Below are 24,375 nucleotides of genomic sequence, written 5' to 3'. Positions count from 1 at the left end.
TTGGTGGTATGAGGTTTTATATCTGAAAAGAGATTGGCTTAAGACACTATCCAATCTTGTATACCTCATCAGTATAACTGCCGCTAATCCATCTTGTTAGATCATAGTGATTGAATTTACAACACATAAGGAAATCACATCAGATTACAAAATGGTACACAATTATACAATACTGGGAATCATGATCCAGCCAAGCTGACAGATATTTGTTGGGGACGCAATTCAATCCATGACACTGGCGATGGGTTAGTGTGTTATATTCTGTGTTGTCAGAGGTTAAAGTTACTTGTGTAATTTCTATCTCAGATTTGTTTTGATACAGGGTGTAGAGTATTAAAATGTATGGTAAGCTTGTCTGAATTGCCTTCTTTAAGGGAAGAACATGAGACATCCAGTCTTATGGCTCTAAATATCATCTATGTATTGATGACTCCCAAATTTATGTTTCCAGTCTGACTTCAACAGCTCCACTTACACATCTAATCAGCAGCTCAAACTAAACGTATCCATAACTGAATCCCTGAGCTTCTCCCTCTGTCTTCCCCATCTCAGTTCCTAGCAAAGCCAGTTGTTTGGGGCAAAAATCTTGGAGTCATCCTCCTTCACTTGCCATTCCCGCTCTCTGAAAAGATAATCCAGGACAAAGATTCTCAGTACCTTGGATTGCAAGATGTGCAGAAACACGAGAGACCCATGGAAAATTGTCTCCCAACACCATTTTACGTATATGTGTGTTTTTCATCTGCCCCGCTCCCAGAGAATATTAAACTTCATAAGGGTAGAGATGTTTGTCTGTTTTGTTCAATTCTGTATCTGCAATGCCTAGTCCTGTGCCTGGCACACAGTAGGTGCTCAGTAAATATTTGTTGTGTGAATAATGAATATGAATTATTTGACCAATTTCCTAATGATATATTTAGAAATAACGAGAAGAAAACAACTTTAATATGTGTATAGTTCTACTACTATAGCTCAGTGGTGTTTTAACATTACACTGTGAAAGTAAATTTCCATTTTAGCACTGATCTTTATTTTATTAAAGCCACCAAATTTGATAAACGAAACACCATGAAAAAGTAGATTTTCACAAAACATGCTGTGGACTTTTATATGATTGGGGATTTGAAACAAATAGCTGTGTGTAGACACAGATCAGTAATAACAGTGTATACCGCAGCATATTGAGTTATGATGTACCACATGGATTTAATTACAGTTTCAGCTTTTACTTCTGAATTTTTTTAATTGTGGGTCTAAGTGGTTAGATTCAATTTTGTTAAGTGCAATACTTGGTTTATGCTACAAATTTTCCATTTGTCCTTTGGGTTTACATAATTCTCTCAGTTGTATCAAGAATGAGAATATTCATCTCTTTAAATATTCATAGATTGTATTTAGTTATCCATCATAGTTTAGGAGAAGAGTGGGATTGGGAACCTAACTCTGCCACTAATAAGCTGTGTAGCTTTGGACAAGTCCCTGAATGTCTGTACCACGTTTTCCATTGTGCTTTGAAGGGATCACATCAGAACAGATGCTTTCTAATGTTCCAGTACTAGATCTCTAGCCTTTGGATATTCTCACAACTATCTTTTATTGTTTCTCTGGTTTAAGGTGATGTCCTTGTTGCCGTGAATGATGTTGATGTGACCACTGAGAACATAGACAGAGTTCTGTCTTGTATTCCAGGACCTATGCAGGTATGGACATTCTTTGTCTCTATTTTATGACGAATTACATAAAGTAAATGCATCTTGTACTTTAATTTTTTTTAGGATTCTTAAAATTACAAGGTATATTGGATGAGTTACACTTACTTTTGCACTTGGATATTTAAAAAATTTTAGCTCTTGCTAACATTTTACCCTTTCAGAGACTGTTCTAAAAAGAGAAATATCTGCAAACAAAACTCATCCTAAGAAAAGCAGAAACCACAACAGTAGTAAAAACATACATAATTACTAACTTGCCATTATAACTACCATATGTGTTGATGAAAATCCAGTTCCTAGAAAAGTCAGTTCGAATAGTCATACAATTTTCTATTCTCTGACTTATTAAAATCCCTATTTTTTTAAATGTGGTTTTATTTATTTTAAAAACTAATTATACTGTTTTCTTGATATTCTGTTATCAAGTTTATCCTTACACATGAGCTTTTGTCTAGCCACTTAATGAACTATTTTTCATTCCTTGTAGGTAAAAATAAATCTCTTTCAAGTTATTTTGATACTCTAAGCATTGATGTGTTATATCATAGATAACATTTTTAGGTCATTGGATGCATTTTGAAAGTGCTATACCTTCTATTTATGAATGCTGTGCTCTTGTTAGATCAAGAATTAGCTTTCTCTCCTTTGGGGAGTAGGGAGGATGTTATGCTTTAGATAGGTGAGAGGCTCAGTCAGGCAATGAGAAGATGAGGCAGTTTTTGGACTGATTTCAGGAAGAAAAACAGAATCCCTGATAAATCTTATCTGCATGTGATTTGAGTTACCGGAATAATAGGACCCATGATAAACTTCTTGCCTTCTAAGAAATAAGATTACCCTTCTGATGTTCACTTCCTTCCTTAAAAAAGAAAAAATATATATGTAAATGTAAATTTACCTTTCTTTGGAAATACAGAATGAAGGTGCTGGAATAATTATGGTAGCCAGTGACCAGCACATGCCTAGGAATGAAAACAGAGATGGAAATGGAGACAGGGTAGTGTTAGAAATATTTAATAATCAGTTGGACACCAATCATAGTGCTCGAGCAGGGTGTACAGTTATCCCCTTTTGTTGCTAGATATGGGGAGGTCCTAGCACAAGTCAAGGTACTAGAGTACCTCAGGGCGCTGAGACAGCAGCTACTAACCTATTAGTAATGAAAAGTGCAGTATTTTAACAACTGAAGCAGCTTCACCCATGTAAACTGGCTGCGCATCAGCCCTGAGCGAGGCTCTCCCTTTCTTGCCTATGTCAGTTGCAGGTCTACTGCCAGTACTGCTAGAGTTTAACCACATCTCTTCTATTGTCAAGAAAAGAAAAATTATGTTTATACTGGAGTCACTTTATACTTAAGTATTATTAACATTTCAAAATTCAGCTCTGCACACTTGGCAGTAAAAAGAAGAGAAAATAATGATTTAAATATTGCAGAACAATTCCACCCACCATTCACTTGTCCTCCTTGAGTGTGAAATAGGAGTCGTGTGTCTGCTGTTTGCCCAGTTAGGCCCTTACAGCATGAGCATCTTGCAGTAAGTGTGGTTCTGAATTTAAAGACAGTTATTTTTTTATGCAACATGATTCTTAAATGCCAATGCTTATTATACCTTGTGCCAAAATGAAGAAACAGCAGTTGGATTTCCTGGATTGAGAGAGTATGTTGGCCTCCAGTGAGGCCTTGACTTTCTAATGTAATGTCAAGGGGATTTTGAAATTATACACAATTTTAGAATGTAATCCTTTTATAAGATATAATTAAAATCTTTATTATAAAAGAAATAAAAGTATAACTTTTCTTATTGTGAAAGTAATACATGCCTCTTGTACAAATTTTGGAAAATTACAGAAGAGTAAGGGACCAAATCTGTTAGAATCCCACCAGATGGAGATATGTACTGTTAACATTTTGGAATATTTCATTCTAGTTTCCCCCCCCCCCGAGTGTAAATATGTATCCTGTGTGTGTTTCACTAGCAGAATTGGTATCGTACCTGTGCTATACTCAAAAGCAAGCACCAGCATTTAGTAAAGATTTAATAAATAGTTAAAGTTCCTTTAAGTAGAAACTGCATTTAATTAATAAACTTCATGTTTCTTCCACCGCGAGTGCTGGAAGGGGGAGGAAACTATAAGCTTTTCACTACCAGCCATTTTCCTGAGGCTGAGTAAACTAGGAATGGAGCAGTGAGGTTCAGCGAGGAGGAGTAGCATTTAATAATTCCATTAATCTTGAAAACAAGCTGTAAGATTTTGCTAATCATTATTCCTGTCGTATACATGAAGGAAAATAGTCTAAGAGAGATTTAATGATTTGTTCCAAGGTTGCAGAATTAATAAAATCAAAGAACTAAAACTCAGACTGCCTCCAGAATATGATCCTTCCCTTTCACACACTGTGTAGATCTTTGTGTCTGCATGTCCTTGTTCTTGCTGGGCCAGAACTAACGGGGGTGCACCTGCCCCAGAAAAAGCTGTTCATATCTGTGGCATTTGCAAAAGTTATTCAAGCAATACGAGAAGGATGCTGTTTTATAAAATATGCCAAAAGAGACTTTTTAACATTTAAATTTGTAAATGTCTAACCGTAACATTTTAAACTTATATTCAGAGTATAAAAATGGCCTGAAAGCTTCTTGTCATCTAACAGAAGATGACCTAGGGGATCGTGTAATGTGTAATGTGGTAGAAAGGTCAGGAAAGAGAAGGAGGTCAGATCCCATTTTAAACCTGTAAGTTTCCAAACTCTTCTCGGTTTCAGTTCGCTCATCTATAACCAGAGGAGATTTGAGAGGGTAATCTCTGAGCCCAATTCCAATGCTGTAATTCTGTGTTTACTTTTTAAATAATTTATGTTAAAAACAGATCTAGTATACTAGAATGCAATTCAGAGTGAGATACAAGAAGTCCAACTCGTTTCTTTTAAAATGAAGTTTTAACATTCTGCAGAACAGTTGTCCTTGAGTCTGTGTCAATATCATGAAAGTCACAAAAGGCTGCAGAACTGTTCTAGACTAAGGCGGACTGAACTGGCATACAACTAAATGCAGTAGATAATCCTTGATGTACCCTAGATCACAGCGGGGAACAGCTATATTGGACAGTTGGGGAAATTTGGATGTGTACTTTATTAGATAATAATATTGCATTTAATGTTAAAATTCCTAAGTGCAATAATTATATTGCAGTTGTGTAGGAGGATGCCTTTGTTCTTAGGAAATACACGCTGAAGAATTTAGGGATGAGGTATCAAAATGTCTACAAATAACCCTCAAGTGGTTCAGCCAAATTTGTTTTAAATAAATCTCATATAGGGTCTCTAATTTTTTTTTTCATTGTTGTGCTTTAAGTGAAAGTTTACAATTCAAGTTAGTCTCTCATACAAAAATTTATAGATACATTGTTTTGTGACCCTGGTTACTCTCCCTATACTGTGACAGCACACTCCTCCTTTCCACCTCGGATTTCCTGTGTCTATTCAACCGCCTCCTGACCCTCTCTGCCTTCTCATCTTGCCTCTGGACAAAAGGTGCCCATTTAGTCTCATGTATCTACTTGAGCTAAGAAGCACACTCTTCATGAGTATCATTTTATGTCCATAGTCTGGTCTAATCTTTGTCTGAAGCGTTGGCCTGGAGAATGGTTTTAGTTTTGGGCTAACAGAGAGTGCGGCAACCATGTCTTCCAGGGTCCCTCCAGTCTCAATCAAACCATTAAGTCTGGTCTTTTTATTAGAATTTGAGTTCTGCACCCCACTTTTCTCCTGCTCCATCAGGGACTTTCTATTTTGTTCCCTGTCAGGGCGGTCATTGTGGTAGCCGGGCACCATCTAGTTCTGGTCTCAGGCTGATGAAGTCTCTGGTTTATGTGGCCCTTTCTGTCTCTTGGGCTAATACTTTCCTTGTGTCCATGGTTTCCTTCATTCTCCTTTACTCCAGATGGGTTGGGACCAATTGATGCATCTTAGATGGCTGCTCACTAGCTTTTAAGACCCCAGATGCCACTCACCAAAATGAGATACACACATTTTCTTAATAAACTTTGTTATGCCTGTTGACCTAGATGTCCCCTGAAACCATGGTCCCCAGAACCGTGCTCCTGCTACTCTGTCCCTCGAAGTGTTTGGTTGTATTCAGGAAACTTCTTAACTTTGGTTTAGTCCAGTTGTGCTGACCTCCCCTGTAGTGCGTGCTGTCCTTCCCTTCACCTAAGATAATTCTTGTCTACTTTCTACTTAATGAGTACCCTTCTCCCTCCCTCCCCACCCTCGTAACCATCAATAGGTCTCTAATTTTTTTATGTTTTTGTTTGTTTAGCTTGCTTAAGAAGACGGAAAGGGGCAAGGAGAGGGAAAAAGCAAATGTGACAAAATGTTAATTGATGAATCTGGGTGAGAGATGGGTGTTCATTGAACTCTTCTTGCAACTTTTCTGTAGCTTTGAAGTTTTTTAAATAAAAACTTTTTTGTTTTTTTTTTAAGGGTGGGTAGAAATTTAAGTGACAAGAACGAAGGTGTGAGTACCCTTCTAATTGTTGACTTTTGTGGCTTTGATCTCTAGCTGCAGCTTTGTGGTGTGGTTATTGTTGTTGTTAGTTGCCAGTGAGTCGATTCCAACTCATGGCAACCCCGTGTGTGCAGAGTAGAAGTGCTCCATAAGGTTTTCAAGGTTGTGACCTTTCAGAAGCAGATCTCAAGGCTTGTCTTCCAAGGCATCTCTGGGTGGGTTCTAGCCACCAGCCTTTCAGCTAGAGCTGAGCACTTAACTGTTTGCTCCACCCCGGCCATCCGTTTATTATACAAGCACATAATTGTGTATATACTATATACCATGCCCTCCCCGCGCTTGATCAAAGAGCTTGGTTCCCAACTTTGCAGTTGACTAGGATTTATTCCACTAAGCACTGGGTCATAGCTGGTTCTCCTAGAGCTTTGCAGGAAACCAACTCCTTTTCTAGGAGGTCAGCCTCCAAAGCTGGTGAAGTTAACTCTTAACCTCTCAGGTTCTTAAGACTCAGGCCTGAGGGAGAGGGCCAAGGCTTCTTAAAGGAGATAATACTTAAGTAGAACGTTTTACCTCTTATTAGTTCCTTGTTACATAAAAGTGATATGTATATGTACTGTAGGAAAACTAGGAAACAGACTAGCAAAAAAATGTTTTTAATTTTTAAATCTTCTCTATTCTCAGAACCCAGAAATAATCATCTATATCAATATTTTAAAATGGAGGACTAATGCTAGCTTAACTAGTAAAGAATGGCTGCCATGAGCCTGGAGCTCTTTTAAAGAACTTACTATATGGGATTAAATTGTTAACTTGATAGGTTAGATAGGAAGCTTAGAAAGAAGTGAGTTTACGTCAATAGGGGAGGAACAAATCAGAAAAGGAAGGTGAGAATGGCTGCACAATTTGAAGAATGTAATCAATGTCACTGTATTGTACATGGAGAAATTGTTGAATTGGTGTATGTTTTGCTGTGTATATTTTCAGCAATAAAAAAAATGGAGGACTGATACAATCAGGTTTGCATTTTAGGAATATATCACTCTGGATAGGGTGGTGGTGTGTAAGAGTGGAAGTCGGGAACCTAGGTGGTCAGCTTCACGCTAGTCCAGAAGAGAGGTGATAATGGCCTAAGCAAAGACACTGGCCATAGGGATGAAGAAGAATGAGTGAATTAGACTTAAGACATACAGGAAGCAAAGGAGACAGTACTTCCTGCAAGAGAAGAGAAGTACAAGATGTGTTCCAGGTTTTATCTTGAGTAACTTGGTGAGATTGCCTGAGAAGAGGATTGAGGAGAGAACCTTTGATAATTTGCTGAGTCAGTCAGATTTGATTCCTTCAGAATTGTGACCAGAGAGTATCGAAAGTGTCCACCAGTTGGTAAGCAAAGGAGAAAAGCCTGGACGTGCAGAGAGTAGCCTGGATGTTGTGAGAGAAAGGTGGTGCAGACTGTGAGGCAGAAGTGGAGAGACTGGCCATCCTCTGTGACTGCTTCAGATTTTCCTCAGGTCCCTTCTGTGAAAAATATGATAGCTAAAGGATCCAGAGAGGATTTGTTTGTTTCTTTGTTTTAATGTTAGAGACTGAGGAGACATTGCTTATAAAATGGGATGGGTTGAAGACAGACGTAGAGAGAGGGACTAATGGAAGCACAAGACTTCAGAAGTGATGATTTGTAGATCAGATCCTTGGACCTGAACTAGGAGGGAAGGAGGACAGGATGGGCACATTGCACAAATAAGAAAACGTTTGGGGGGACATAGAAGATGAGGGATTTTACTCCTGAAGTTCTGCTGTTTCCTTCATGATGTGGGAGGCAAGGAGTCTATTGTGTGCTGGGGTGGAGAAGTGGTTTAGGAAGTTAGGAGATTGGTAGAAGTTTGAAATAACTATTGTGGAGATGAGAGACCTGTAGGATTGTCCTGAGGGCCCAGCTCAGATTAGAGAGAACGAATTTGCACTGGCACTATTTTATGTGGCTGTGTTTTTTGTTTGTTTTTTTTTTCTTTTTCCTCTCAAGTAGCATTAACAGTAGGAGTGCCTGAGTGAAAAAAGGTATAGTTGTGTTGTGCTAAAGCTGGAGGTTTGCAGAATGGGAATGTAGGGTCTATAAATGAGCTCAGGAGTTTGGAATGGTGATGCAGTGAGAGTTTTCAGAGTTACTAAAGTAATGGGCCATGGGAATGAGTCTGTTTTAAGCCTTACAATGAAGTTAAGATTAGTCTTTGTAGAAAGCAGCAGTGATGAAACTCGTCACTGAAGAGTCTGTGGAGAAACAACAGGAAAAATTTTTTTATAAGAAATTTCATATAAATTCTCATGTGTTTCTTATAAAAAATATTTCTTATAAAACACATAATATCCTTAATATTTATGTATATCAATCCTTTTTTAAAAATAGCAGTTAGCTCCTAGTTGGGTCATATAACTCATCCTTTATCTTTTTATCAAGGCAAACAGATTTCCTGACATTTATCACTATTTAACATGAAAGCTTTTCAAAATGCCTTGCTAAAGTGTAATTATATTTGCATGATGGAGCTAACTTTACCTCAGTGAGAAGAATGGTGGCTAAAATAGCTCCTTGGAGAATTTTAATGGATGGTTCTGTGGATTGTGTTTTTGTTTGGGTTTTTGTCATGATGATGGGGAAAAGGTCCTTGTACCACAGAAAAGAAGCGCGGTCATTTGCCAAGTACAACATTAAAGTTAGTTTTCAAGTATGTCGTTTTTCTCAAAGCTTAGCAAACCAGTCTTAAATTTTAGATTGTTGTTGCTACATAAAGTAAAATCAGTGAATTTTTATTTTTAAGCCTAACAACTCATTTCCCTTTTGTCATTTTTTGGTTAGTCACACCCTATCTTTTGACCTCTCCACCATAAGAATCTCAGATAGAAAAGATGCTCTCCCTGTTCTGAGACACTTTGTCTGAGCATCCATCTTCTCCCTGTTCACCACTGACTATATGCACAGCTCTCACAGACACTCCAGAGGACACATCTTGTGCTTCCTCAGATCGGATTTCTCTCCTTCCACTTGACTTGTATACCTAGCTCTTCTCTAAAGCCCAACGTCAGGGGACAATCTTAAAAGCTCCTACCTATCCCATCACAAGAGTCCCTGGGTGGTGCAAACACTTAGCACTCAGCTATTAACCAAAAAGTTGGTGGTTCAAATCCACCCAGAGGCACCCCTGAAGAAGGGTCTAGCAATCTGCTTCCGAAGGTCACAGCCATTGAAAACCCTCTGGAGCACAGTTCTACTGTGATACACATGGGGTCGCCATGACTCAAACACCACTGGATGGCCACTGGTTTGGTTTTTTGCTTGTATTGTGTCACAAAATCTGTAACCAGGATTTCCCCAAATTCTAATGATTTCGCACATTTACAGGTAACACCATTAAAGGCTCCCAGATAAAAGAACCCCCGGCCACCAAGCCGTTGAGTTCCTCAGATCCCTGTTCCAAGAATTTTGTATAATTTGTATATATATTTGAAATTATTTTAAATGTTTTATAAAGAAAGATGATCATCAGAACCCAGAGTAGGCCAAAAGAGTACAGACTTAAGATTTTCAGAATACTCCAGATCAGAAAATTTCGTGAGGAGCTTCTTCACTCCTATGCTCTATAAATTAATTTACTGTTATTTTTTTTTATACAGATTACTGCTAGTCTTGACCTACTTCATCTTCATTGTGAATAGATAAACATACTGATGAGTTTGAAACCCATATCTCTTCTCCTTTCTACTTGTTTATAAAATAAAACCTGAGACTTATTTTAGAAAAGTTGTTTATTTAACTTAATTCACTTCAGGTACACAGTGATCACTTAAACCAAACTAAGCCAGTTGCCGTCAGATCAATTCCAACTAATGCCACACTCTGCTACACGTAAGCAAAATTGAGTGCCACCATAAACGTCATTCCTTGCCAACAGAAAGGACTATTTAGATTTTTCTTTTTCCTTTTGGAAAGTTTTGATCATTCAGAAACATTTATTTTATACATTGAATAAGGGTAGGGTTGAACAGCCGATTATTGTAATTACTGTCAGTAAGTTGTACACCTGTAAAAAGTTGAAAAGGTAAAAGTTGTGTGATAGGTATTTTTACAACAATGACAAGAAAAAAAAAGAGTAGCAGTTGAAGCTGTTTACGTGCAACCAAAAACCTCACGGAATTTGGTTCCTTGGTTTGGAGGTTTAGGGTCATGGTTTCATGGGACATCCCAGCTAATTGTCCTAATAACTTGTTTAGTGCTTCTGTTCTACCTCCTAGTTCGTCGTGTAGTGCCTGGGGTCTTTAAAGCGTGCCAGCAAGGGGTGGGGATGAAAAACAATAAATAGACAGTAGATAAATGGTAACTTTGATAAAGGGTAAGACCGTATACAATACTGGGGAAGCAAGCACAACTTGTACAAGACAAGGTTATGGAAGCTCCATAGACGCATCCAAACTTCCTGAGGGTCCAAATTGCTGGGCAGAGGGCTGTGGGAACCATAGTCTCGGAGAACATCTAGCTCAACTGGCATAACTTAGTTTCTAAAGAAAATGCTCTACATTCTACCTTGGTGAGTAGCGTCTGGGGTCTTAAAAGCCTGTGAGTGGTCATCTAAGATACTCCACTGGTCTCTCCCCTTCAGGAGCAAGGGAGAATGAAGAAAACTAAAGATACAAGGGAAAGTTTAGTCCAAAGGACTAATGGACCACAACTACCACAGCCTCCACCAGACTGAGTGCAGCACAACTAGATGGTGCCCAGCTACCACCACTGACTGCTCTGACAGGGATCACAATAGAGGGTCCCAGACACAGCTGGAGAAAAATGTAGAACAAAATTCTAACTCACAAAAAAAGACCTGGCCTGACAGAGACTAGAGAAACCCCAAGAGAATGGCCCCCAGACACTCTTTTAGCTGAGTAATGAAGTTACTCCCGAGGTTAGACAGGCCCATAAAACAAAACGAGACTAAAGGGGCACACCAGCCCAGGGGCAAGGACTAGAAGGCAGGAGGGGACAGGAAAGCTGGTAATAGGGAACCCAAGGACGAAAAGGGAGAGCATCAACATGTTGTGGGGTTGTTAACCAATGTCATAAAACAATATGTGTACTGACTGTTTAATGAGAAGCTAGTTTGTTCTGTAAACCTTCATCTAAAGTACAATGATTTTAAAAAGAAAAAGTTTGCCAGCAGCCATCCAGGGTACAATTGGTCTCTATTCACCTGGAGCAATAGAGGAAGAAGGAGAGTCAGGAACAGGAAGAGGGTATGGAATGCATGACTGACTGACTCCATGAACAACTGCCTCCTTTGCCATGAGACCAGAAGAACTGGATGGTGCTCAGCTACCATTATTGAACACTTTGATCAAAGATTCTATAGAAGAATGCTGATCAAAAGGGGGAAAATAGAAAACAGAATTTCATATTCTCATGGACTCCAGACTTTCTGGAGCCATGGAGGCTGGATGAACCCCTGAAACTATTGCTGTGAGATACTCTTTAAACCTTAAACCAAAAATATCCCCTGAAGTCTTCTTAAAACCGAACAATGGTTTAACTTAACTAGTAAAAAAATGTCTGCCTTGAGCACTATGCTCTTTTAAGAACTGTCTATATGGGATCAAAGTGAGAACAGAAACTCGAAAGATTAGACAGGAACCTTAGTGAGGGCAGTGAGTTTATGTTAATGGGGGAAGAAAAATTCAGAAAAGGAGGGTGAGAACAGTTGCACAACTTGAAGAATGTAATCAATGTCAATGAATTGTACGTGTAGAAACTGTTGACTTGGTGTATGTTTTCCTGGGTATATTCTCAACAAAAACAACAAAATTTTTAAAAAGTTTAAAAAATATACTTATTTTACAGTAAAAAATACATAGCAGTTGGTTGGGCTGGTGGAATTATGGGTGTTTTTTTATGATGTGCTTTTTTTCTTAAACGTTTTTGATACAGATGTATAAAGTTAATTTTTTTTAAAAAACTTTCTTAGATTAAAAAACAACTTAGATACAGTGATTAAGTTTAAATAAATGAATGTTTTATGCAGAGCATTATATTCTTAATAAATATTTGCAATAATATCTGCTAGGAGCTGGAGACAGGAATATAAATATGACACAGTCCCTACCATCAAGGACCCCACACTCTGTGATGATTTATAAATACTGTGCATACGCAAAGGATCCCTTGTGGCACAGTGGTTAAAGCACTTGGCTGCTAACCAAAAAGTCAGTGATTCAAACCCACCAGCCTCTCCGAGGGAGAAAGATGTGGCAATCTGCATTTGTAACGATTACAGCCTTGGAAAGTCTGTGGGGCAGTTCTACTCTGTCTTACAGAGTTGTGAGTCAGAATCGACTCAACAGCATTGGGTTTTTACAAGTGCATACCTAAGTATATATGCATATACAGATCCTTCTTTGTGAAAATCACAGCTGATTTTTCCTGATTGAAATATCAACACATTGTCTTAATTTTTAAAGGTGAAACTGACATTTGAAAATGCATATGCTGTGAAACAGGAAACAACTCAACCAAAACAGAAAAAGGCGCAGATGAATACAAGCGATTTAGTGAAACTTCTGTGGGGAGAAGAGGTTGAAGATAGCCAGCAGAATATTCTAAACACTCCTCATATCATTATGTACCTCTCACTACAGCTCGACTTGGAATCATCAAAGGAAGAGGTGAGTGTCTTCTCAAAAGTACAAAAGAAAAGGCAAGGACCTTTTATGGGCTTCCACGTGCTACTATTGTAAGCACTTTTGATTTAAGGAAGAAACAAAAGTGGATTGACTTTGTTATTCTTTAAAATTGCTCGTGTAGTGTATTTTATACACTGTTACAGATATGACTTTCATAATATAAATATGAGAATTAATTATTCAGTTATTTTAAGCAGTAAGAAAAGGAGAAAAGCGAAGTTATTGTAGTATCTTCTAAGTTACAGGGACACTTTTTATAGTTCACTATTGATTTAATTATATCTGTATTTTCAATTAAAGCTTTGGGTTTTTTTTTTTTTAATATTTTGTATTATGTACTCCAAAAGAAGAGCCTATTAGTTTTCTTCTTTGTTGTTAGCTTTATTGAGGTATTTTTTATATATGACAAAATCCAACAATTTTAAGTGTACAATTTGATGAGTTTTGACAAATATATACAGTTGTGTAACCAGCCTCACAATCATGATATAGAATACTTCCATCACCCCAAAAAGTTCCTTCACACTCTTACGCAGTCACTCCTCCCTGCTAGCTTTTAATGCAAGTGGATGTAGCATTAACTTTTCTTCTATAATTTATAAATAGTTTTCATGTTTTAAATATTCTTTTTTCATTCATTCATTTCTCATTGTTTATTAAACACCTGTTTTGTTCATCATGTTGTATTAGGTATTGTTGTTATTGTTAAGTGCCATCGAGTTGGTTCCAACTCATGGTGACCCTGTGTACAACAAAACACCATCTCACAATTGTTATGCTTGAGCCCATTGTTGCAGCCACTGTGTCAGTCCATCTCACTGAGGGTCTTCCTCTTTTTCAGTGGCCCTCTACTTTATAAAGCATCATGTCCTTCTCCAGGAACTGGTCCCTCCTGATAGTATGTCCAGAGTATGTGAGACAAAGTCTTGCCATCCTTGCTTCTAATGAGCATTCTGGCTGTACTTCTTCCAAGACAGATTTGTCCGTTCTTCTGGTAGTCCATGGTATATTCAATATTCTTCACCAAAACCATATTTCAAAGTTAGCTGTTCTTCTTTGGCCTTCCTTATTCATTGTTCAGCTTTTGCATGCATATGAGGTGATTGAAAACACCATGGCTTGGGTCAGGTGCAGCTTAGTCCTTAAAGCGACATCTTTGCTTTTTAACACTGTAAAGAGATCTTTTGCAGTAGATATGCCCAGTGCAATGCATTATTTGATTTCTTGACTGCTGCTTCCATGGGCATTGATTGTGGATCCAAGTAAAATGAAATCCTTGACAACTTCAGTATTTTCTTCATTTATCATGATGTTGCTTATAGGTCCAGTTGTGAGGATTTTTGTTTTCTTTATGTTGAGGTGTAATCCGTACTGAAGGCTATGGTCTTTGATCTTCATCAGTAAATGCTTCAAGTCCTCTTCACTTTCAGCAAACAAGGCTGTGCCACCTGCATATTACCGGTTGTTAATGAGTCTTCCTCCAATCCTGATGCCATGTTCTTCTTCATATAGTCCAGTTTCTCGGATTATTTGCTCAGCATACAGATCAAATAAGTATGGTGAAAGGATACAACCCTGAAACACCTTTCTTGACTTTAAACCATGCAGTATCCCCTTGTTCTATTTGAACAATTGCCTCTTGGTCTATGTACAGGTTCCTCATGAGCACAATTAAGTGTTCTGGAATTCCTTTCTTCACAATGTTATCCATAATTTGTTATGATCCACATAGTTGAATGCCTTTGCATAGTCAATAAAACACAAGTAAACATCTTTCTGATATTCTCTGCTTTCAGCCAAGATCCATCTGATATCAGCAGTGATATTCCTGGTTCCACGTCCTCTTCTGAATCCAGCTTGAATTTCTGGCAGTTCCCTTTCAATGTACTGCTATAACTGCTTTTGAATGATCTTCAGCAAAATTTTACTTGTGGTGATATGAATGATAGTGTTCGATAATTTCCGCATTCTGTTGGATCACCTTTGTTTGGAATGGATACAAATATGGATCTCTTCCAGTCGGTTGGCCAGGTAGCTGCCTTCCAAATTTCTTGGTATAGGCGAGTGAATGCCTCTAGCGCTGCATCCATTTATTGAAACATCTCAACTGGTATTCCGTCAATTCCTAGAGCCTTGTTTTTCATCAATGCCTTCAGTGCAGCTGGGGAGATATTTTCTCTAATCTGTTTTACGGTAGCATTCCATTGTCTTCTGACTTCCATTGTTGCTGTTAAGAAGTCTACTACAGTCTGTCATTCCTTTGTAAGGAATCTGTCTCCTCTTTGTTTAGTTTGTTTCTTCTGCTATGTCTAAACTTTCATTTATTCTCTCCATTGTATTTTCTATTTAAACAATGTACATTTTTCATTTCCAGAAGTTCCTGAAAAGTTTTTAACTAATCTGCATTTCCAGTCTGCCGTAATATTCCTGGTAGTCTCTTGTTGCTTGCTCATCTTTGTGATTCTGCTGTTTATTTCTCTGAACTTTCATACAGAGCTCTTCTCTATTCTCTATCTTCTCATTCTGCTGTCTCTTATCCTGAGGGTACTCTCACTTGAGGTGGCTTTCTTTCCTATGTGCTTGGAGATCTTTGTGAACTTAATGTTTGATTTTATCTTTGGGAAAGCTGTGGTTCTAAAGTAAGAATACCTTCCTCCCAAGAAAATTTGCTTCTTCTGCTTCCTTCACTGACGTAGGGCAGTTAAGCCTTACTCAAGGGTCTGGGTTTAACACAATCATCCTAAGCTCAGCTCACCTACCTTGCCACTAGCCTATTTGGAGCTGTTTTAGGCATGAGCCTTCAAGACAGCCCTGCCTCTGTCCTCACCACTCACCACTCCCAGCTGCTGCCTCAGCTTGCTTTGGCAGTTGGTAGGGCCAAAGAAGGGGAGTGGAAGGGTCTGAGGAGGATATCCTTGGAAACCTCTACTTCTTGCATGTCTAACAGCTCAACAAGTTCATAGATCTAGTTGTTTTACTGCATGAGGGTACAGTAAAAGTAGAGGTGAGATCTAAAAAGTGTTTAACTAATCTATATTTCTTTGCTTTTGAAATCCTTTCAGCCTATATTCTCAGTGCTAAGGATATTTTATCCAAAAGGTATATTTCCTTGTGCTGCTTGATATGTCCAAATTTAGTCAATAATTGAAATGGAAAATAAGAGATTTACTTAGATTATTTTTGTAATTTTCTGTGTTCTGAAAAATATAGTGATTAACTAGAGTTAATAATGCTAATTTATTGCTTGTATTACTTTTCTCTTATATCTTTTAGATAAATAAGACATTTAAGCATTTATTAAATAAAATACACAATTTTCTAGGATCGTAACAACCTGAATCTTTCTAGATCATTTTGGTGTAGGCTATTGCTAAGATCTTTTGTGAACCTGTCCTTTCTTTCCATGGGAAGTTTGTTGATATTTCTCACATGAACAGGTTTCTGTCTGTTGCCAGCCCTGTATCAACACTGTAATTAGGAAAGGCTTTTTATTCTTAATGAACAAAGTGGAGGCTGCTGCAAATGCATGCTGCTAACAAGTACTTAAATGTACAGCTAATTAAATTGGTTAGGAACTGGAGAGCTTGCCAGGTCTTTAATAGTGAGACTTTTATAACTGGAACGGAGACTTTCCTGTATGACCTTTTTTACTGGTATGACATATTTTACTATAAAGTGTCATAGGATCATTTTGTTTTTCTGTTAATTACATATTTAATAAAAACTTCTTCAAGTTACAAGATTTAGAAACATTAGCTGGTAATTGAGATTTCAGGTAAGTAATCAAAGAGCATATGGTGGTTCGTTTAAAGCAGTGTTTCGTGTTTTGGCAAAATACATTAAAATTATTTATCAGCCAAGGTTTAAATTTATTTAGTAGCCATAACAGAAAATCTTAACTGATGTTTGGCTACATTTCTAGAAATAGAACAATATTTTGCTAACTGTTTTTTTACTCTAGAAATATTGCAAGAAAATTTGAGTTGTTAGCCAGAGTGTATGTGGTCAGCGTATTCCAGCAATTTGAGTCTGTTGAATGTACTTATTAAATGTAAAAAACAGATGTCTCTAGTTTACCGTTATTTACATTTGTCCTATTGTAAAAGTTGCCATAACATGGACATTATGTCATGTGATTATTTCTTACATATAGAGACCAAAGTAAGGTGTAGAACAATCTTTAAAGTCATAGAAAACCAAGGAAAACTAAGAAATGATGATATTTAAGGAACTTGGACTTTCAATCATGACTATAGTAATATGTATGGATATAGTCACTAAACAGTACAGCTGCACAGTACTCTGAATTCTGTGTGGTTTCCATCTGCCTGCTTTTAATTTGCTTTTGGGCGAAAAATGACATGTTGCTTTAAGTAAGAGCAAACAGCCGGGTGCAGAATAGTCCATCCCTTCCTATAAAAGCTCTAGCACAGTGCACATTCTGTTTTGAAATTTGTTATTTTATTTTGTAAAAACTATTTCCTGGGAGCTTGCTATTCTTGAAAATAGAAAAATATTAAGCATTTTGTGAATTATAGCGCTAGTATTTATTGTAATTAAAATAAAACGTATTTTAAAGTTGCAGTTCATATTAATTTGTAGTATGCAAATTCCTTTAATAAGACAGATCAAATTATATGTAATAGTTCTTTTTTCCTTATCTGTACTCCTTTAATTTAGTTTTGTATTCCCACTTTGTAAGTTTAATTGCAGTCTTGTCTTAGGTGTAAATAAAGATTTAATTATTTCATCCAAAGATGTTGAAGATTATCTTTCAAAAGTCAGTATTAAAGTAATTAAAGACTCTTAAAAGTTACATGTGGTGTCTATGTAGATATGTAACTACAAGGGGTAAGAATATCTGTATAATGGAATATAATAAAATATTACTATTAGAAATTCTTGTAAAGGAGATTAAATTTTAAAACATTGTTTGACGTTCATTTTAATTACTCCAACTAATCAGTATCTTACTCAATATATATTTTGGTATCATAACCAGTTTTGACAATCTCTAACTTATTTGCAGATGTAATGTTTTAAATGCTAGTTAATGGGTTAAAATTCCAGGCATATCCTGTGTTTGAATAAAACTCCATCTGATGCTGAAAGGATTCATTTTTTGTTCTTTTCTTAAAACAAAGTATGAACTTCACGTGACAAAAATAAGGTTGAAAAATTTGGGGGTTTGATTTCTGTTTCTTTTCATTTAACAGCAGGAAATTCTTTATCATTATCCAGTGTCTGAAGCATCTCAGAAACTTAAAAGTGTGAGAGGGATATTTCTCACACTCTGTGACATGCTGGAAAATGTAACTGGGACACAAGTTACTAGGTAATAACTGATTTTTAATTAGCTTAAATTCTTTTCCTTTCAAGTTCTTTTCTTTGGTTCTGACAAACAAAATGCTAATACAAGGAAAATCGTGTCTGTTATACAAATATAATTGTTTCTATTAATTAACCCCACGCGTCTGTCAGTTTGTCCTACTGTGGTAGCTTGTGTGTTGCTGTGATGCTGGAAGCTATGCCACCAGTATTCAAATAACAGCAGGGCCACCCATGGCGGACAGGTCTCAGCTGAGCTTCCAGACTAAGATAGACTAGGAAGAAGGACCTGGCAGTCTACCTCTGAAAAAAATTAGCCAGTGAAAACCTTATGAATAGCAGGAGAACATTATCTGATATAGTGCTGGAAGATGAGCCTCTCAGGTTGGAAGGCTCTCAAAATACAACTGGGGAAGAGCTGCCTCCTCAAACTAGTCGACCTTAATGATGTGGATGGAGTAAAGATTTCAGGCCCTTCGTTTGCCGATGTGGCATGACCAAAATGAGAAGAAACAGCTGCAAACATCCATTAATAATCAGAACGTGGAATGTAAAAAGTATGAATCTAGGAAAATTCCAAGTCGTCAAAAATGAAATGGAACACATAAACACTGATATCCTAGGCATTAGTGAGCTGAAATGGACTGGTACTGGCCATTTTGAATCAGACAGTCATATGGTCTACTATGCCCAGAATGACAAATTGAAGAGGAATGGTGTTGCATTCATCGTCAAAAAGAACAATGGCTTTTTTGTGTTCTTTTTTTTTTTTCTTAATTGTTAACTGTTGCTAGGAAACACCTTTGTGTTTGGTAAGAATGACTCAAAAAGTGAACTTTTTATATGGTTAGAAAATGTTCTGCTCTTACAACAGTGATAGGAAAATACAGAACAATACACTTTCTGAGGGGTATTCAGCGTGCAGGATTGGATTCAGTGATGGATAGTTTTTGTTCGGTGGTGAATAGTTTTATTCAGTGATGGATGGTTTTATTTGGTGATGGATAGTTTTATTCAAGTGATGGATAGTTTTATTTGGTAATGGATAGTTTTATTCAGCGATGGATAGGCAGACCTTATTGAAATCAAATAATTTTTTGAATAATAAAACATATCATATAGTCTTTATAGAACCAGATTATCCCAGACCATATTGATTTATAAAGCCCCGATTCTGAAATGCCATGTTAACTTATGGAGGGGAGAGTTCAAAGTTTTTGAGTTTTTTCTTTTTCGTACAATAAATTTAAGGATTATAAACCATTATCCTTCCTTAATATTTCAACAATTGTAGAAATCACAAATTTTGCAAATTTTAAGAGCCCCATGATACTGATAATATCAAGTTGGATTTTCTAGGGTTCAGCTTTTTTTTTCTTTTGCCATTTCTGGTAAAAATGATACCTCTATGATTTTAAAAGAGGATCTACAAGACAGCAAGACAACAGAAAGAAAAATTTCCTTGTTTTTCTAAGTAAAAGTCACATTTAACTCTGGAACTTTTTATATAGTGTATATAAAAAATAGGAGCCCTGGTGGTGCAATGGTTAAGCACTCGGCTGCTAGCCAAAAGGTTGGCAGTTCGAACCCACCAGCCCTTCTGGAGGAGAAAGATATGGCAGTCTGCTTCCGTAAAGATTACAGCCTTAGAAACCCTATGAGGCAGTTCTACTCTGTCCTATAGGGTCGCTATGAGTCAGAATAGACTCAACGGCACACAGTAACGACATACAGAAAGTATTAGTTTAAAAACAGTAGTAACTGAGGCTCCGTTTAGTGTATAAATTTTCATTCATAAAAGTATGTTGCAGGCCTTTTTTTCCATCTTATTAGACAGGAAATTTGTTTTAGGTTTCTCCATATGAGTTTGGGTTTTTTTGCTTTTTTTTTTTTTTAACGGTAAAGGGTAGATGTTATTAATATTTAGATCTTGTTATTAATTACATGTGTAAAGCAATAAATAGAAATTTTTTTTTTAAGAAACAAGATAAGTATGAAAATTATTTCAGGGGTTCTTTAGCAATGTGTGTGTCGCTTTAGTTGTATACACGTTTTTTAAACCATAAAAAAAAACCTGTTGCTGTTGAGTTGATTCCGACTCATAGCGACCCTATAGGACAGAGTAGGACTGCCCTATATAGGTTCCAAGGAACGCCTGGTGGATTCAAACTACCGACCTTTCGGTTAGCAGCTGTAGCTCTTAATGACTAGGCCACAAGGGTTTCCAATAACGATATTAAAGTGTGACTATAAGAGTCTAATATTTGTCTAAGAGTATATACACTTTTAAACTTTATTCAGGCAAAAATAGTATTCTTTTTGAAAAAAATATGTTAGTAATTAATATTTAAAATTCCACTCACTTATCTAAGGTAGTATAGAAGGTGTTCTATATCCTAAGGATTCAGCAGATAAAGACTGATTTATGTATTTTCATTTAAAGAAAAAAATGCTAACTATATTTTTAACTGATCTTCTTCCCACCCCCTACCCACACCACAAGAAGGAATCATTGTGTTTCTATGTTTATGTAGTTCATTATTGTATCTCTTTTTAGAACACATTTCCAACTTCATTGAAGTATAATTGAAGTACAGTAAACTGCACATATGTAAAATGTATAATTTGATTAGTGTTGACATAGGTATGTATGCTGAAACCATCCCCACAATCAAGATACTGAATATATCCATCACCCCTAAAAGTTTCATTGGGAACACTTCAATTTGACTTATATTTTTGTTAAAACCCATTGCCATCAAGTCGATTTTGACTCATGGTGACCCCATGTGTTACAGAGTAGAACTGGTCGATAGAGTTTTCTTGGCTATAGTCTTTAATGAAGAAGATCACCAGGCTTTTCTTCCTTGGCATTGCTGGGTAGGTTTGAACTTCCAACCTTTTAGTTAGTAGTGTGGCATAAGCCATTTGCACCACCTAGGGACATATATTTTGGTTACTTGTTTATATATCTGTTTCATAATGAATTATCATTTTATGAGCTGGGACCACATCTTCCTTTCTTTGTAATTTCTTTTAGCAAATCTTGTACCTAAATAGGCAGTCAGAATAGGTTTGTTAAGTTTAAAAACTGGGATGGGAGCTGTATGTCGAAAAAAATTGCATATAGCACTTAATGTTAGCAAAAGAATATTAACTTTTTTATTTGGAATGGGTTTACTTTTGTTTGACCTAGATGTGGGTGTGTGGGTGAGTGTGTTTAATATTTTCGAATATATTTTTTTTGTCATGTAATCCCTTGCCTTTTCTGTGTAGTGGCTAGGTATATGCTAAGAAATTTGCTTATTAAGCAAGCAGTTCTTAAATCATACTATATGCAATCTTTTATGAATAACTGCTTATGATCTTTTGGTACTTAAGGATATTCTAACCTTATTTTGATTTTATTTTTCTTAGTTCCTCCCTTCTTTTAAGTGGGAAACAGATTCATGTGGCTTATTGGAAAGAATCTGACAAGTTGTTGTTAATTGGCCTTCCTGCTGAAGAGTAAGTTGAGATTTTTGTTTACGTTAAAATCACTTCTAAAATACTGTTGACAAAGTCTGTTTCATTAACATTATAACATTTTCATCAAAAGGCAAACTCCTTAAACAGTTTTAGGATTTAAAGTTCTGTTGTACTAGTAGAATAGCCACCCACGTTCATTTGGTATGAATGGTATAGAAAGATGCCTTGAGGGCCCAGCTGGACCAGTTAGTAAGTGTCAGTACACTTTTCTCGGAGGTTTGGCCAGTACAGAGGTGGCCGAGAGATGAGCTTGTCCTCTGCTCCAACTTCTGCAGTATCATCGTTTTGATTTTGCATATTGGAGAATTTGGACAGTTCAGGTCCAAGAAAAGGGTATTTTGCCTGATGTTAAGTACTTTTGAGAAAATAATGAATATTTAACTCTGACATGACTTCTCTTCCCTCTTAATTTTTTTGCAAGTATTGTGAAATATATCTTATTACAGTAGTTGGAGGTGAGAGCAGGATTGACATTTATAAAGAGTTGATCATGAGCCCACTGACTTCCTTAGGTACTGTACATTCATTAATCTCATGTAATCTTTGAAATCAGCCTACCATCTATGTAGTGATCACTGGCCCCATTTTATAGATGAAGAAAGTAAAATGAAGAGGGTGTTAAATAACTTGCCACAGGTCACATAATCAACAAGAGGCAGAGTTGGAAATCGAATAAGGATCTGTCTGAATTCTAATATATTGCTTACCTAATGTAGTAAGCCATTAAAAACCAGGTTGTGGGGGAAGGAGGTTGAATATAGAGAACAGCCCCAGGGAGATGGATTTAACTCCTTTTACACTAGTCTTATGTCCCTGTTCAATGATTTTTAAAAGTTGTAATTTAGACTCTTGCCTACTATAAAAAGCAATTGAGCAACTTTTATTAAACTATTAAACACACTTTAGTTTTCCCTTAAGGAGTCCTAGTGGCACAATGGTTAAAGCCCTCAACTGCTAACCAAAAGGGTGGCAGATTGAACCCACCAGTTGCTTTGCAAGAGAAAAGACCAGACAATCTGTTCTCATAAAGATTACAGCTTGGGAAACTCTATGGAGCAGTTATGCTCTGTTCTGTAGGGTCACTGTGAGTCAGAATCAACTTGATCGCACACAACAGCAGTTTTCCCTTTATTTAAATTTGACCCTTAGAACTATTGCATACTGTCTACCAAATAGTAATTTAAATAATCTCAAATAAATGCTGTACACAACTTTAGAGAATACCAATTCAGATAAATTTTCTTTTTGTGTTGCATTAAGCTTACCAAGGAAGAGAACAGTAGACAAAAAATCCATTATTCAGCCAAATCTCAATCTGAACACAGATACGACTATTTTCTGTTGCAAATGACTTTGTTAACCAAATTTCTTTCATTATATAACACTGTATTATCTAATGCTGTATAAAAAATTACTCCAGAACTTAGGGACTTAAAACAGTAAACATTTATTATCTCATAGGCATTATTGTGGGTCAGGAATCAAGGAGCAACTTAGCTGGATGGTTCTGGCTCAGGGTCTCTCTTGAGGTTGCAGTCAAAATGTTGACCAGGAATACAGTCATCTGAAAGCTTGACTGGAGCTGGAAGCTCTGCTTCCAAGATGGATCACCACACAGCTGTTGTCAAGAGGCCTCAGTTCCTTGCCATGTGGACCTTTCCATAGAGCTTCCTGAGTATCCCAACAACCTGTCACTGGCTTCCCCTGAGCCATGTGATCCAAAAGAGAGGAGGAGGAGGAGACTTTAACACCGTTTACACCTAGTTTTAGAAGTGGCACAGTCATTTCCACCATATACTATTTGTTCGAAGCAAGTTATTAAGTCCCACCCATACTCTGAAAACATCAAACCAAACCTGTTGCTGTCGAGTCGATTCCGACTTATAGCTACTCTATACGACAGAGTAGAACTGCCCCATAGGGTTTCCAAGGAGCAGCTGGTGAATTAAAACTGCCAACCTTTTGGTTAGCAGCCTACCTCATAACCACTTCGCCACCAGGGCTCCCATACTCTAGGGAAGTGGAATTAAGCCCCACTTTTTGATGGGAGGAATATCAAAGAATTTGTGGACATGTTCTGACACTACAAACAGGAACTCCAAAGGTGGCTGTAGTGAAAAATATCAAAATGATTGTTTTGAAGATGATTTTAATTTTACACAGAAAGAGATATATCACAAAAGTAGGGTTCAACAAACCAAACATACAAGAATTATTAAAGGGAGACTTTCGATTGGAAAACAACAACATTAGCTCACAGGCTAAATCTAGGACACAGGATCATACCAACCAGATACCAATCTAGAAAATGAACTCTCAAGGACTATCCAAAACCAAAAGAAATACAACAGGGAATCAGAGCAGTTAATCTCTAAATGACAACAACATCAGAACAATAAAAGACAGAATAAATGGTGTAGGTATGGAACCTTCGAATGGAGAAGAAGGCAAGGCAATACCAAGTAATAATAGACAGCTTCAAACTTATAAGGGTAAATTTCACGGTAACCACAAAGAAAGTTAACAAACCTACTCATCAATATAAAGAGGAAAAACATAAAGACTCAGTAAAAACAAAACCTACAAAA

At 36.9% G+C, this 24,375-nt stretch overlaps 1 protein-coding gene across 1 annotated transcript in view; it reads left to right on the top strand.

Annotated features, from left to right (window-relative positions):
* The window catches only part of INTU (inturned planar cell polarity protein), a 71,852-nt gene that overhangs the window by 9,626 nt on the left and 37,851 nt on the right, over positions 1-24,375 (top strand). The window contains exons 2-5 of the mRNA XM_023743147.1: positions 1,614-1,700; positions 12,710-12,913; positions 18,148-18,266; positions 21,677-21,766. Coding sequence (XP_023598915.1) covers positions 1,614-1,700; positions 12,710-12,913; positions 18,148-18,266; positions 21,677-21,766 — 500 coding nt within the window. The remainder of the gene's footprint in view (positions 1-1,613; positions 1,701-12,709; positions 12,914-18,147; positions 18,267-21,676; positions 21,767-24,375) is intronic.

The sequence above is a fragment of the Trichechus manatus genome, unplaced genomic scaffold (genome assembly GCF_000243295.1).
Source record: "Trichechus manatus latirostris isolate Lorelei unplaced genomic scaffold, TriManLat1.0 scaffold00239, whole genome shotgun sequence".
NCBI classification, from domain to species: domain Eukaryota; kingdom Metazoa; phylum Chordata; class Mammalia; order Sirenia; family Trichechidae; genus Trichechus; species Trichechus manatus.
Note: the sequence above shows the minus strand (reverse complement) of the source record. Positions and strands in the feature narration are given on the sequence as shown.